The sequence below is a fragment of the Cinclus cinclus genome, chromosome 6 (assembly GCF_963662255.1).
Source record: "Cinclus cinclus chromosome 6, bCinCin1.1, whole genome shotgun sequence".
Taxonomy (NCBI): Eukaryota; Metazoa; Chordata; class Aves; order Passeriformes; family Cinclidae; genus Cinclus; species Cinclus cinclus.
In genome coordinates this window covers 9,890,650-9,905,174 of record NC_085051.1, presented here as the reverse complement: position 1 = coordinate 9,905,174, position 14,525 = coordinate 9,890,650, and the positions used below count along the sequence as shown (strand labels likewise).

General features: G+C 62.6%; 2 protein-coding genes across 4 annotated transcripts; one reads left to right on the top strand and one right to left on the bottom strand.

Moving 5' to 3' along the window:
• Window positions 1-858: 858 nt before the first annotated feature.
• SSRP1 (structure specific recognition protein 1) lies at window positions 859-7,130 on the bottom strand. 3 transcript variants are annotated; one of them, XM_062495726.1, is made up of 17 exons: window positions 7,081-7,130; window positions 6,413-6,571; window positions 6,030-6,215; window positions 5,748-5,853; window positions 5,105-5,295; window positions 4,807-5,037; window positions 4,614-4,717; window positions 4,376-4,504; window positions 3,995-4,216; window positions 3,839-3,911; window positions 3,290-3,428; window positions 3,152-3,197; window positions 2,566-2,689; window positions 2,043-2,213; window positions 1,708-1,799; window positions 1,404-1,584; window positions 859-1,141 (listed from the first exon to the last, which is right to left on the bottom strand). In XM_062495726.1, exons 2-17 carry the CDS (start codon window positions 6,464-6,466, stop codon window positions 1,073-1,075), a joined length of 2,118 nt encoding a protein of 705 aa, XP_062351710.1. In that variant the 5' UTR covers window positions 6,467-6,571; window positions 7,081-7,130; the 3' UTR covers window positions 859-1,072. The 3 variants fall into 3 exon arrangements, with proteins under 3 accessions (XP_062351710.1, XP_062351712.1, XP_062351713.1); XM_062495728.1 differs by having other exon boundaries at window positions 6,413-6,471; window positions 7,081-7,126; XM_062495729.1 differs by lacking the exons at window positions 2,043-2,213; window positions 7,081-7,130 and having other exon boundaries at window positions 6,413-6,566.
• An 893-nt stretch (window positions 7,131-8,023) lies between these two features.
• On the top strand, window positions 8,024-11,859 carry P2RX3 (purinergic receptor P2X 3). The gene is made up of 12 exons (XM_062495732.1): window positions 8,024-8,163; window positions 8,948-9,083; window positions 9,183-9,254; window positions 9,329-9,395; window positions 9,860-9,953; window positions 10,035-10,112; window positions 10,294-10,435; window positions 10,941-11,071; window positions 11,154-11,247; window positions 11,324-11,389; window positions 11,570-11,647; window positions 11,737-11,859. Exons 1-12 carry the CDS (start codon window positions 8,024-8,026, stop codon window positions 11,857-11,859), a joined length of 1,221 nt encoding a protein of 406 aa, XP_062351716.1.
• The last annotated feature ends 2,666 nt before the right edge of the window (window positions 11,860-14,525 follow it).

The following is a 14,525-nucleotide window of genomic DNA, read 5'->3' as shown; positions in this document are numbered from 1 at the left end:
GAGAGGGGCGGGGCGGAGCGGCGCCGCGTGGCGGGCGGGCCGTAGAGAGGGGCAGCTACAGAGCCTTCCAAAATGGGGGTGGGGGACGCGCTGGAGACCTCCAGCACCGCCCGAATCATTCTCGGGGGCCGGAACAGCCGGGAAGGACCCCCTGGACACCCCATGGATCCCTTCGGTTGCAAATTATCCCATTCCCGGGGTCCTCCAACCGTGGGTCTGCTGCCAGAGGGCAGTAATGCATATTTAGGTGGAGGTTGCTGTGACAGTTGAGCACCCCCCACACCATTTGAGCATCCAGGGTCTCTTGTGCCCACTGGGAACCCGCTGTTTTTGCCCCGGGGGGCTCCTGCTTCCCCGCAGCCCTATCCCAGCAGCCCTATCCCAGCGGTGCCAGTAAAGGCACTGGAAGGAGAGGGGGGGAACAAGCAGCCACGGGGTCCCCCCCGGGACCCGGTTCCAGACCGGGAATCAGCTGCAATCAACGCCGGAGGGGAAGCAGGCCTTAATCGGATCAACCCCCTCATGAGGGAGGTAGAAAAACCCCCAAATGGTATCAGGATCGAGCGAGGGGCTGTAATTAGGAGCCCTGATGGCTGAGCAGGGGCTGGGGGCCGCTAATGGAGGGTGGGGAGAGAGTGAAGTCAGCCCTGGAAGCGGTTCAAGGAGGGGAACGAGCTCCTGAATGGCTGCAGGAAGGAAGCAGGGATGGGGGAGCCAGCCCCACACCCACACAAACACCATTAGTGAGGCTTTTTTTTTATTCAACCCCAGTTGCCATGTGAACGGACCCAAAATACAAAAAACAACACCAAAAAAAAAAAACAACGAGGGAAGGAAAGAAAAGGACAGAAACCCAAGTGTTTAGAAAAAATAAATTGATGGAATACAAAGGTGAGGGACTGAGGAGCCTCTGGCACCTCCTGCCACCACGAGGTGCTGGGAAGACAGGGGAACCTGGCCCTGCTCCTGGGTGGGAGCCATCCTGAGCCTGGGACCCTGGTCCCCACCGTGGGGCCGGCCCGCCCAGTCCTCTCCCGACCTGGGATCCAGCCTGGAGTCAGCAGGGATGGGGCTAATCCGAGCCGGATGCAGAGTCCTCTGAGCTGGGGGCCGGGCTGGCAGCTCCCTCGTCCTCTGAGTCCTGCAGGTGGGGGACAAAGAGGTCAGCAGGGCACAATGAAGGCAGGGCAGTATCCCCCACTACAGCAGGGACAGGGTGATCGTGGTGACCTGGGGGACACCTCGAGGGATTTCAAAGTACCACAGACATGAGGTACCAGAAAGACCCAGTCTCTCCAGCAGAAACCACCAGGATGTTCCCCAAGGAAGAGGGGCTGGGACCCTCCCAGACAGTTGTCTCCCCAGGAAGAGTGACCAGGATCTCATCCATTTGTGACCCCCACCTCCTTCTTGCTCTCTGCAGAGGAGCTCTCATCGCTGGACACGAATTCCTTGCTCTTGAAGCTGTCGCTCATGCCCTTCGCCGGGGACTTGGAGGATGAGGACTTGGAGCTGGCACCTTTCTTGTCCCCTTTCCCCTTCACCTGCTTCTCCTGCTTCTTCTTCTTCTTCTTTGACCTTTCCCTGTGCAAGGTTGGGTGGACAGAGGGGAGAGGACCTGCATTACCCAGCTGGCAGTGCACTGGCCGTGGGAACAGCCCGATTTTGGGGAGCCAAGCCCTGCCAGCCCCTTGCCAGTACACTCACCCCCTGTGGCTGTCAGCCTTGCTGCCCACATTGTATTCCTTCATGGCCTTCTCGTAGTCCCGCCTGGCATCTTCCGCCTTCCGATCCCACTCCTGAAGCCGAAGCACAGGGTTAGCGAGGCCTCCCCCTCCTCCTCCAGCACCCACCTGCACAACCCACCCCCCCCCCCCGTGCTCCCACTTCTTATCACCCAGCTCACCACCTGGAGGTTGTCCCCACCCCTTCTGAACTCCCCATGTGCAGCTCCAGGCTCCCAGGAGCAAGGAAGAGTCTTCTATATCCAGCCTCCCCTCCTGTATCAGGCCCAGATCTGTCCTGGGCTTCACATCCCTAACCTCCTTCTTCTCCTTGGACATGGCCTTCCAGAGCTCCCCAGCCTTCTTGGACAGATCCGTGATGCTGATACCAGGGTGGTCCGACTTGATCTTCTCCCGGCTGGCATTCAGCCAGAGCATGTAGGCCGACATCGGGCGCTTGGGAGCGTTGGGGTCCTTCCCCTTCTTGCTCTGGGAGGTGGAGAACACCCATGGGACCCCAATGTACCCTTCACCCAACACCTCAGGACCGGGCCCTGCTCGCCTCTGCACCCCCCAGCAATCCAGCTGCAGCCCTGGGAAAGGGGCTGGAGAGTCACAGCTGGGGGTCAGGCTGCTGGAGAACAGCCAAACAACAACCAGGATAGGCTGGGCATGGGAACAATGTGTCCTTGGAAGAGGCTCAGCCCGGACACATCCTAAGACAGCTTTGGCAGGGGCACTGGTGAGTGTTGCGGAGCCTGAGGTGAGGCAGCTCAGGTGGGGCTGTGACCTGCCTGATCCCACTCCAGGATCTGGTCCTGCTCCCACAGCAGCCCCTCACCTCTGGCTGCTTCTTGCGGGGCTTGCGGTCCTTGACGATCTTGGCCTTCTTGGCCGGTTTCTTGTCCTCGCGGTCGCTGTCGCCATCACCACTGGAGGAACTGGCTGAGGCGTTGCTGTCAAACCTGCACGGGGGCACCAGCCTCAGAGCTGTGCCAGGCATCACAGCCCAGAGGCTTAACCCATTAACAGCCCCCAGAGGAGTGGCCTTCCACGAACATGGCTCATTGTGTTCTGCTTCCTGGACATTCGGAGGTCTCAGGGCACCAGGGCTCAGCTTCAAGCTCCCCCCATGACTCCCACCCATCTTCACCCCAGCTTGGGGCTTTAACCCTCCTCCCAACTGCTCTCTTTCCTGAAAAGCGCAGCCAAGACCTCCCCAGGAGCCCTTCTAGAACACTCTCATACTGCCTAATGAAGTACACCCAGAACTGCCCCAGCTGCCCAACATTCCCAAACCTAGGTTTGTACATTCCCAAATCCAGGTGATCTCAGCATGCTATGAGCACCTCTCAGTGCTCACACAGCTCTAGAACAGCAAGTTCCTATGGGGCTTTTGGATAGAGCCCTGCCTGGCCTCTACTCACTCTTCAGCCACGTCATCATCCTCTTCTCCAGGGTTGAAGGATGAGTCTGGAAGAGAAAGTGAGGGTTCAGTGCTTCAGATCATTGTGGGAAGCAGGACCTGGAGCACCATGGCAGCCCCTCACCACCCCAGCTCTCACCTGTCTCCTCCCCAGAGCCATCACTGCTGTCATTGGCATTCTCCTCCCGGATCTTGCCCTCCTCCTTCATCCTCTCCAAGTAGGCATCGTGCTGGTCCTCATCAGAGTCTGCATATTCATCATAGCTCTGCTTCATTCCCTGCAGAGAGGTAGGATGAGAGCTGCTCTCTGTGTGCCCCTCTGGAACACAGCCCTGGGTGAGTACTGCCCTGGGCATGTACAGGGCACAGGATTGACACGGTCGTGACCCCCCCTCCTTCCCCCCTTCGTGCCCTGGAGAGAGGGGCAGAGTAGTTATGGGGGTTAGGGGGGCCCTCGCACACCACGCTGAGGTTACTGGGTTAGTCAGAGACCACCACGGCCATGCACAGGAAACCTGCACCAGAAGGAGGAAGAGGAGAAAGAGGAAGGGATATCGCACGGACCTTTTTCCTCTACAAGGGCAAGGAAAGAAAAGAGAGGTGAAAAAAGGAGGGAAAAGCAGCTGGATTGTGGGAGAAGGCAGTGCTAGCGCCAGTGGGTGCAAGCCCGGTCCCATGTGGCTGATACCTCCTTCAGCCCTCGGTTCTTGATGTTCAGCTTCTTGGCGTTGACAAAGTCGAAGAGCTTTCCGTACTCCTCCCTGTAGGAGAGGGCACGGTCAGGCTGGGGGTGCTGGAGAGCCCTGGTGGGCAAAGCCAGGCTGGCCCCACAACCCATACCCACCTCTCGATGCTGCTGAAGGTGTACTGGGTGCCCTGCTTGGTCTCGATCTCAAAGTCGAAGGAGCGGGTGGTGGTGGTGCCACGGGCGAAGTTGACAAAGGAGATCTCATCGAAGCGGATGTGCACGGGGGGCTTGTGCACATAGATGAAACCCCTCTCCAGTGGGTACAACAGCCCCGAGCTGGCCTTGTAGGAGCAGGTGATGCACTGGGCTCCAGAGTGTCTGCAGGACAAACACTGCTATCCATGGGGACAAACGCTCTCCCTGTGCCCAGTCCTGGCAGACAGGCCTTGCTTGCTGGCACAAGCCACACAGAGATCCCCTTCCCCCTGGCCATGGGCATGACATGGAAAGAGAGGGACTGGCCCTGCAGCTGCTCACCCCTGGAAGTTTCCGGGCACAGTGATCTTGCGGTTCACCAGCGCCTTCATCACCCGGCTGACCATCTCGTAGAGAGACCCTGACATGTTCTTGGTGAGCCGCCCCTCAAAGCGCTTCTCCACCTCCTCCCTGTGTGGAGAGAAGAAGGGCAGAGGTGAGAACAGGGTCCGAGGGGTAAACACCTCCCTCAGGATCCAGGCAGGGGTCTAGGAAGCAGCGTGGCATTGGGGGAGCTCACTCATTCATGTTGAGGGTCAGAGAGATGTCCTCATCCTTGGAGAAGAGCAGGATAAGGAAGTGGTAGCGGGTCTGGCCTTGCTTTATTGGGGGGTCCAGGCTGATCTGTAAAGAGAACAGGTGGTGAATACACGAAACCTCCCCAAACCACCCCCAATGGCCTTCCAGGGGAGGGCTGAGCCATTCCCACTCACCACGAAGAACATCTGGCGCTGGTCCTTGTGCGGGAGCAGGAAGAGGCGCAGCACGGTGGTGTAGGGGATCTTGTAGTCAAAGGTCTTGCCGTGCAGGTGCAGGAAGGTGGGATAGATGCGGATGTCGTAGCGCCCGCGTGGTGTCAGGCACTGCAGCTCCCGGAAGATGCAGATGGCATCTCCAGTGGCCTGGATCACGTCCGCCTTGGACAGCACATTCTGGGCAAAGGCCTGCAAGGGGAGTGGTCACAAAGTGTCCGTCCCTGCCAGCCCCCGCCCTCCTGCCAGTCCCACGCACCTCCACAGGGTCCACGCCATCCTCCTGGGTAGGGGGCACATAGAACCGGACCTCCATGAGTGAGACCTCGGCATCATCGTTCTGGTGGAACTCCAGCGTCACCTCATTCTTGCCCGTGGTGCACTGGGACACGTTGCTGAGTGGGATCTCGAACACTGGCTGCTCCCCGATGTCGAAGGACAGCAGCTGCCCTGTGGGGATATCACAGCCAGCTCAGAGCTGTGCCCCACAAATCCCACCTCCAGCCACAGTCTTGCTCTTCTCCCAAAATCCAGCAGTGACTCTACTCTCATCACTGCACTCCCACCACTCCAAAATCTCCAGGCTTTCTCCCTTCCAGCTGCATCCCAGAAACACACAAAAAGGAACTGCCTGACCCCATGTGTCCCAGTCCCTGAGCTGGAGGCACATCCACCAGCTCCCCTGGCTCCCTGAAGAACAGCAGCTCTGCCACACACGTGCAGATTCTACACCAAGCACGGCCCCCTGGGATTCAGGTCCCTCCTGAGATGGCAAATGTCCTCACTGTCCCTGAGGATGAATCTAGAAAGCAGCTGCTCCCAAGGGAATGGCTGGGGCAGCAGAACAGCCACACTGGTGGCAACATCCTGCCCCACAGCCTCTGGCTGCGACTGGAACTTACCTCCAAACCTCACTGTGCCCCAGTTCCAGCCCTTCACGCACAGATCCTTCTCTGCAAGCTCCAGACAATAGTGGGCCTTGAAGAAATCTGAGAGCTTGTCAAATTCCTGGGTTGGGCAAGAAGGAGGGAACACCATCAGGAGCCACCAGTGCCCAGAGCCCCAAGTGAGACACAGTTCCTGAACATGGAAATGCAGGGGACAGAGCTATTCTGGGGCTGGCAGGGAGCACAGCTGGATCTGGGACAGGCCCAAGGCATTGGGAGCAGGGACCAGGGACTCACCGATTCCCGGAACCCGTCATACTTGTAGACGTGGCCATTCTTGGTGAGCAGCTTGAGGCCGTGTCCCAGTGCCACTCGCCGCCACACGCCCTCGGCCAGCTCTGAAGCCTGGATGTTGTCCACCTTCCCTGTCTTGCTGTTCTTGAAAATGACACCCTGCCGGCTCAGCCGCAGCCGCCCATCATTCTGTGGGAGAGCTAGGCATGAGGGGACTCAGTTCCATGGAACCTTGAAGGAACCATGGTACTGTTGGGTGCAGCCCTCCAGGCACCCACACCATCAACCAGCCAGAGTTTCACCCCCCACACCCTCCTCACCGCACAGCATTCGCTCCCCCCATTCACATCCCAACGCTGGGGCCATCCCCATGTCCCCTCGCTTACCATGGACCCCTTCACCTCCTGGTAGATCTCGTTGAATTCCAGCGTATCGGCCATAGCGGCTGTGGGGTGTGGGAGGGGATGGGGACGAGTTTAGGGGAGTTCAGCAGCCCCCCTAGCCCGGCATGCCCGGGCCAGCGGCAGAGAAGTCAGTCACGGCAGCTGTAGGAGGACAGCAGGTGAGCCGGGCTGGCGATGGGCTCCTGGCTCTCTCCAGCGCCCCCAAAACCAAACCTTACCCCTTCAACTGCTCCCAGCCCCGGACGCTGTCTCTCGCGGTGGCACCTGACTCACTGACAAGGGCGACCCCCGGCCCCACTCGCCCCCTTCCCCAGATATGTCGTGGCCCCAGGGCCATCCTTTCCTGCACCCTTCGGCCACCGCTGTACCATCGCACCTTTCGAAACCCCTCACCCCTGCCTTTCTCCTCCCTTATGTGGCCTCTCCGCACCCCAAACCATACACCGCATCCCCAATTTCCTTCGGGGCCTGAGCTCTCAAGTGCCCCCTCGGGCCTCCCCCCAACCCCAGGCCTGTACCCCGCCCCGAGCCTACTCCCAGCTCAGGCCTGTTCCTCCATCCCAGCCCGGCCCCCCTTACTCTGGGTTCCTCCCCGCGAGACCCAGACACCCCCATCTCCCGGGCAAGCCCCCCCGGCCCCACAGACGCACCGTCGCCACTCTTCCCGCCTGCGCACCGCGAACCGCGCGGAGCCGCCGCCACGGCCGCCGGAAGTCGCGCATAGACTTCCGGCAGGGCGCCGGTCCGCGCTGGCTCCCCCTGGCGACGGGGCGGGGCCGTGCAGCGCTCTCCGCCTCACCGCGGGCGGCCCGGCAGCGCGCCCTACGACCCCGCCCACCGAGGCGGCCGGGGCGGGGATAGAGCGGCCGCGCCCCCGCCCTCCCGGCCGCCGCTCTGCCCCGCCCAAAACCACCGAGAGAGGGGAGAGGGACCCCATTGGCCAGAGCGGGGTGAGCCCCGTGACGTCACCTCGTGTGGGGACAACCCCCCCCCCCCCCCCCCTTCCAAACCCGGGGGTCCCCAAAGTGTTGGATCCGGATAATGGGGCGGCCCAGGGCGGGGTAGCCCCGAAACCACACGCACGGGGCACGCCCTTTGTGCTCCCCCGCAGGGGTGTCCCCCCCAAACCAGACGTCCCCGGTCTGAGGCGCACCCCATCACGTGCACCCCAACGCGGGGCTCCCCGGTGTCCGAATGGGTCCCTCATTTGGGGTTCGCCGCCACAGGAACCCAGAGAAGGATCCCCTCCTGCACCCCTCCATCCCCCCCAGAAAGGAGGGACGAGCCCTCCCGTTCCCCCAGGCCGTGCCCCCGCCCCTGGCACCCGCCCTGCCCCCGCCTCCGCCCTCCCGCCGGCACCGCCCTCGCTTCCCGCACCCCTGTGGGTGCTGCCCACACCCTACCGGTACCCGCACCCTGCCCGTGGCCCTGCCGGCACCCCTGCCTGCACCCGCGCCTTGCCCTGCCCTGCCCTGCCCACATCCCTGCTCACTGTCCGCACCCCTGCCCTGCCCTTCCCGCATCACCCTCCGTTCCCTCAGCCCTGCCTTGCCCTGTCCGTAACCCCGTCACCGGCCGCCCCCCGCGCTGCCCATGTCCCTCCCGAGCTCCCGCACCCGCTGGGTGAGCGACTTCTTCTCCTACGAGACCACCAAGTCGGTGGTGGTGAAGAGCTGGGTGGTGGGCGTCGTCAACCGCGGCGTCCAGCTCCTCATCCTCGCCTACTTCGTCGGGTGAGCCCCCCCGGCAGCCGCCGGGACAAGCCCGCGGCACCTCTGGGACACCCCGCCCCGGGACATCCCCCGGGACACACCCCCGAACCCTTTCCCGGCACCGCAGCAGCGCGGTGATTCGCACTCGCTGCTGCAAGTGACACCCGGGGATGACAAGAGTGATGAGGGATTGACGGCGTGTGGCAGTGGGGTCACAGCGAGGGGACACCCGGGTGGCGGTGCGGAGTGAGGGGCTGGCCAGGCCGGGAGTAGGGGGTGATGGAGCAGAGGAGGTACAGGAGAGCGGGTGACAAAATGTGTCAGTGCTGGGACTCCAGGTGTGCCGGAGCAGGTGACACGATGGGGACAGCCAGGAGAGTGTGCCAGTTGACAAGGCGGGACAGAGGATGTCGGTGCGGATGACACAAGCGGGACAGCCAGAGAGAGTGGCGGTGCGGGTGACATGATGGGGACAGCAAGGTGTCGTTACAGACGACACAAGGGTGACAGCCAGTAGAGCATCTCGGGTGGATGACGGGAAGGGGACAGTGTGGGTGACACCGAGGGGCGGAGAAGCCGCTCTGTCCCAAGGGATGACAGAAGGGGGGGTCCCTGTCCCCGAGTGCTCCCGGGGGGTGACAGCAGCCACCGGCGGGTGGATGACAAGCGACTGTCGGGGACCGGCAGCCGGTAGCGCTAACAGCTCCGGGGGGCCGGGTATCACAGGCAGGTCCGGGGGGTGCCTGGGGGTGCCAGTGGTGTCCGGGGGTGACTGTCCCCAGCGTCACACGCGGTACTGTCCCAGCTGGGTGTTCCTCCATGAGAAAGCGTACCAGGTACGGGACACCGCCATCGAGTCCTCCGTGGTCACCAAGGTGAAGGGCGTGGGGCGCTATGCGGGGCAGGTGATGGACACGGCCGACTACATCACGCCCCCCCAGGTGAGCACCGGGGACCGGAGGGTTCGCTGAGGGGCGCGAGGCCACCCCCGCCTCAGTTCCCCACGCCCGGTCGGGTCCTGTGACAGCGACGTCCCTCAGGGCACCTCGGTGTTCGTGGTGGTCACCAAGCAGATCCGGACCGAGGAGCAGGCGCAGGGCGTGTGCCCGGAGGTGCGGGGGAGGGGGCAGGGGGCGCTCGGGGGAATCCCTCGGTAAGCCCCCGTCCGCTGACCCCCGCCCCTCAGAGCGAAGCCGCGTTCCACTGCTCGGCGGACCGGGACTGCCGGGAGCTCAGCCCGGGCACGAACAACGGTGAGGAACCACGGTGGCAACGGGGGCTGAGGGGGGCCAGAGGGACCGGGGGGACACACCACGGGCAGGAGTGACGGACCCTTGGTGGGCTCAGGGGACTGGGGGTGGCACGGGGTTCCGGTAAAGGAGCTGGAGGTCTTGGAGAAGCCGGGGGTTCAGGGTCCCAGGCGTGCTGATGGAGGTCCGGGGGTCCCAGAGGTGCTGATGGGGATCTGGAGTCTCAGGGATGCCCGGGGGGTACTGAGAGGGGTGTGGGGATCTCAGGGGTGCTGACGGGGATCTGGGGTCTCAGGGATGCCCGGGGGGGTACTGACGGGAGTTCAGGGGTCCCAGGGGTGCTGATGGGGATCTGGGGTCTCCACGAAGCCCCTGGGGGTAGTGATGGAGTTCAGGGGTCCCAGGGGTTCTGACAGAGCTCAGGGGTCCGAGGTCCCAGGTGTGCTGACAGGGGTTAGGGGTCCCAGGGATGCTGACAGGGCGCTGTGTCCGCTACAACGCAACCCTGCGCACCTGCGAGATCCAGGGCTGGTGCCCGCCTGAGGTGGACACCGTTGACGTGTAAGTGGGGCCAAGGGGACACAGGGAGGAGCAGGGGACATGGCCTCTGCCGTGTCCCCAGTGTCACCCCCTTTCCTCCAGCCCCGTCATGCTGGAAGCTGAGAACTTCACCCTCCTCATCAAGAACAGCATCCGCTTCCCGCTGTTTGGCTTTGAGAAGTGAGTGGCACAAGACGCGGGGGGACACAGGGGGACATGAGGACAGGGGGATGGGTTAACACAGGGACATGGGGACACAGGCATAAGATGGTGGGGGGACACTGGGATGGAGGTCCATGAATCCCAGACTGCTGCCTGATGGTGCATCCCTCCATGCCCCCACTTGCCCCTGTGTCCCCAGGACCAACCTGCCACCCCCTGGCAGTGGAGCAGAGCTGGGTCGCTGTCGATTCCACCCACAGCTGCAGCCCCTGTGCCCCATCCTGCGCTTGGGGGACGTGGCTCGTCTGGCTGGGCAGGACTTCCCTGCACTGGCTGCCACCGTGAGCAGGGACACAGGGGACATGGGAGGCATGGGGGGAGAATGGGGTGGGTGTGGATACATAGTGGTACAAGCAGGTGGGATGTAAGGGGATGGGGACATGGGGACACAGAGACATGGGGTGTGGGACATAGGGACATGGGATGGGGGGATATGTGGTGGTGGGACATGGACATGGAAGATGGGGATGTGGACTTGAATAACACGGGTTATGCAGGGTTGAGGGATGCTGGGAACAGAACATGAGGATACAGGAAAACAGGACACACAGTGGTGATGTGGGGCTTGACACAGGGACATGGGTGCATGGGGTTTGGGATGTGGGACATGGGCTGTACAGACATGGAGATTTGAGACATGGAGTGCAGTGGGATGTGGAGCTTGGGGAGGAGAGAATGTGGGATGTGAGTTCATGGGACATGGAGCATGGGGCCATGGAATGCAGAAGGGTGGGGACTTGGTGCCATGGGGCCAGGGTCCATGGTGCTGATGCAGGACTGGGGCAGGGAGGGGTGCTGGGGATCAAGATCGGGTGGGTGTGTGACCTGGACCGGGCCTGGGAGCTCTGCCTGCCCCGCTACTCCTTCACCCGCCTGGACAGCCTGGCTCGGACCCCTGCCCCTGGATACAACTTCAGGTACGGCCAGGACACGCATGGCACAGGGGTGTGCACTGCCTGGCATGGCTTCCCATGTCCCCGTGTCCCTGTGTCCCTGCAGGCATGCCAGATACTACCGCTGGCCCGATGGCTCCGAGCGCCGCACCCTCATCAAGGCCTTTGGGATCCGCTTTGATGTTCTGGTGTATGGCAGCGTATGTGTGGGGCAGGGGACTCGGGGGGTGGCAGGGGGGCAGGGACTCTGGCCAACAAGGAATTCTGCTCCTTCAGGCCGGGAAGTTTGGCATTGTTCCCACCCTCATCAACACGGTGGCTGCTTTCACCTCCATCGGTGTGGTGAGTTGTGGACGTTCTCAGCCCCAAAGTGGTGACACCTCCCAGGGCAAAAGGGGCAAATCCCATGTCCACGGGGCATGGGAACCCAGCACAGCCGCAGGTGACAGCGGCATGGCTCTGTGGGGGTCTGGGAGTGCTCCACAGCACGGTGCTCCCCCACCCCAACGCTGCCACCCCCAGGGCACGGTGCTGTGCGACATCATCCTGCTCAACTTCCTCAAGGGTGCTGAACACTACAAGGCCCGCAAGTTCGAGGAGGTCAGACATGGGCCCAGGGTGCCCTGGTGATGGGGACACCTCCATCCATGATGCAATGACTCACCCAGTGCCCGTCCTCTGCCCCACAGGTGCCAGAGGCCGGCGTGCCTGCCACCCCTGCCAGCCCCACGGCGTGTCCCCCCGGGGCGCTGGGGGCCTGCTCCCGGGACAAGCAATCCACCGACTCAGGCACCTTCTCCCTTGGCCTCTAGCCCCGGGGGCCATGGGGCAACCCCCTGCCTATCCACCACACTGAGGGGCAGCCCACGGCCTGGTGAGGGGCTCTCCGGGATCCCCATCGGGCTCCTACTGCCCACACAATCTGCAGTGCTCCCTCTGTGAGCCCCACTGCCCACCCGGGGTTGTCCCAGTACAGCCCAGTGTCCCCAGTGCCTATATGAGCCCTTACGAGCCCTCTCCCTTGTCCCCAGGGTGCCATCCCCCCCAGCACCTCCGTGTCCTTGCCATCCCACGCCGGGGGCTTGCACTCCCCCCACTCCAATAAACCCGTGGCTCGCAACACCCACCCGTGTCCAGCCTGGAGGGGGCGCAGGGCAGTTTTGGGGGGCGATGGGCAGGGCTGGGGTGTGGCAGCAGAGGGAAGAGGGGTTCAGGGCGCTGTCCCTGGGACAGGGGACACCGCGGGGGCAGCTGCCAATAGGAGCGCTGCGCTCGCAGCGCAGCCCGTGGAAGAGGATACAGAGGGACAGGAGTTGTGTCCTGGGGGTGTCACTTCCTCGGTCGGATGTGAGTAATTCTGGTGGATTCGGAGGAAGCTGCCGGATCCCTCCTCGTGCAGGGTCAAACGCTGCCCTTCCTGCTCGGGGGGTCGAGGGGGTCTGGCTCCTCATCCCACCCCCTGGGGGCTCCCACCCCAAACCCCCTGCAGAGCCAGTGGGGACGCCGGGAGCCTGGCTTATTCCCAGTGGAGCCTCTGGTGCCAAGTCCTGGGGCTCTTTCCTGGGAATGACAAACGAGGGTCCCGGAGCCCCTCGGTGGTGCCCAGGGCTGGTGCCCTCGCCCCGCAGAGAGAGCGGCTCCTGCTCTCCCCCTGCTACCGATAGCGGGGCTCGTTATCAGCCCCACGGGTTCCTTATCAGCCCAGCCCTGGCCACCCACCCACCACCCGTGGCCACCACAAACCCAGCCTTGGGGGTTCTTTCCCGGGCGCCGAGACCAATGGGACCCCCTGGGTGCTACCGAGGCCGAGCCATCGCAGCTTCCAGGACAGCGAAGGGGGTGACCAGGACACTCAGCCCTCAGTTTTTGGAAAGGGGAGAGACTGGAAACGGATTCATGTGTGGCGGCTGGAAAGGGATAACTTGTGCCGTGTCCCTATTAGGACAGAGATAGCTGGGATTGTTATTAATAGCCATTAATGGAACTGCTCATTAGCGGTCCAGCTCATTAACGGGGCTCCGGCCAGGGCGGGAGCAGCCCGGGGAGCCTCGCTGCGATCCCGGGGGGCTCATTAGCAGTGGTGGTGTTTCCCCGTTAATGTTGTTAATTAGGGGAAAGGCTCGAGTCGTGTCTGCAGTGGGGGCTGGGAAGTTCCAGTCCTTCATCATTCCAATTTGGGATTTGAACTGGAAATGGGTACCCTCGCAGTTCTGCCACCAGTTTGAACAGTTTTTGGGTTTAATACCTCCCCCCAAAAGCTGGCTGTCCAGGCACCGAGATACCGGATCGTTCTTTATCTCTAGCCTGATTAAGCCCCGGTTTGTTCTCCCGGCCGACGCTGCAGCTCTGGGTGTCTGGCTCGGTGCTGCTGTGCCCCCACCTCCGCAGCCCCCTAACCCGCACCCCCATTTACCAGCCCCTTTGCCCCCCTACACCGATATGTCTCATTTTGGAGACCTCTGTGAGCTCTCCCCACTTCTTTCAGCCACTGAATTCCCTCCACAACCCCTCCTTTATGCCTCTTTGTTGGTAGAAGAGCCCCGCTAAGCCGGTGTGGGGTCCCGGTGGGCTCTGTGCCCCCTCCCACCCCAGCCTCCGTCGCTGCACTCGGGTGTTAAACCTGCCCCTTCCTAGAGCCCGGCCCATGCTTAATCCCCCCCTTCAGCCCCAGCCCAGGCCCCAGCCCAGACTCCCCCTGTGTGTCCCGGGGGACTTGGGGCTTTTCAGACCTCACTTTGCAAAGTCCCGCTCGGCTTCTTCGGTTCTTTTCCCTAGAGCTGGAATTTCAATAGTTCAATCCCAATGACACAATCCCAGACCACGGCCTCACCACCACGGGGGCCTTCCCTCCTCCCACCCCCCAAAATGTATGTGTGGGGTGCGGGGAAGGTTGTTCTCCCTTGGCTCAGCTCTGCCGCGTCCCGGCTCCATGAGCAACCCGCGGAGCTGGGATACACAGAGAGCTCCGGTGGCAGCCGGTCCTGCGGCAGCTGCTGCCCTAAAATGATATTTTTACAGCGTGGGGGGCCCCAGAACCCCCCTCCCTGCCCTGGAGTTTTGGTAAATGTATAAATCTCCTCGGCGTGTTGTGCTCAAAGTGGGGTCCCGACGCTGGGGGAACCCCCGGATCCACCACAGTGCGCACGGTGTGGCAAAGCTGGGAGCAAAACGGAGAATCCCAAGAGCCAAATGCAAAATGCCAAATGCAAAATGCCAAATGCACATCCTCCCACCTCCAATGCGACTCCCTCCAGTGTGACACCACCTCCCCAGTGCGACCCCACCACCGCTGCCAAGTGCCCGATGTGAAATGCATCCCCGGCGTGGTGACACCCCGGCGCTGAATGCGGCGCTGTGAGGTGAAATCCCAAATGTCGGCTGAAGCTCCCCCGCCGTTCCTGAGCTCCCTAGCGCTGCTGCCCTGACTCCAGCACCGAACGCCATCGTGGTGGGCGACCAAGCCCCCCGGGCGCGGTAG

Excerpts from the sequence above, each read along its gene's own strand:
- SSRP1 (XM_062495726.1), bottom strand. The coding sequence starts at position 6,466 with ATGGCCGATACGCTGGAATTCAACGAGATCTACCAGGAGGTGAAGGGG. Across the intron at positions 5,038-5,104 it reads ATGGCGTGGACCCTGTGGAG|GCCTTTGCCCAGAATGTGCT; the intron begins GTGCGTGGGACT and ends CTCCCCTTGCAG. Across the intron at positions 1,142-1,403 it reads CTGCAGAGAGCAAGAAGGAG|GACTCAGAGGACGAGGGAGC; the intron begins GTGGGGGTCACA and ends CCCCACCTGCAG.
- P2RX3 (XM_062495732.1), top strand. The coding sequence starts at position 8,024 with ATGTCCCTCCCGAGCTCCCGCACCCGCTGGGTGAGCGACTTCTTCTCC. Across the intron at positions 9,954-10,034 it reads GAGGTGGACACCGTTGACGT|CCCCGTCATGCTGGAAGCTG; the intron begins GTAAGTGGGGCC and ends CCTTTCCTCCAG. Across the intron at positions 10,436-10,940 it reads TCCCTGCACTGGCTGCCACC|GGAGGGGTGCTGGGGATCAA; the intron begins GTGAGCAGGGAC and ends GGACTGGGGCAG.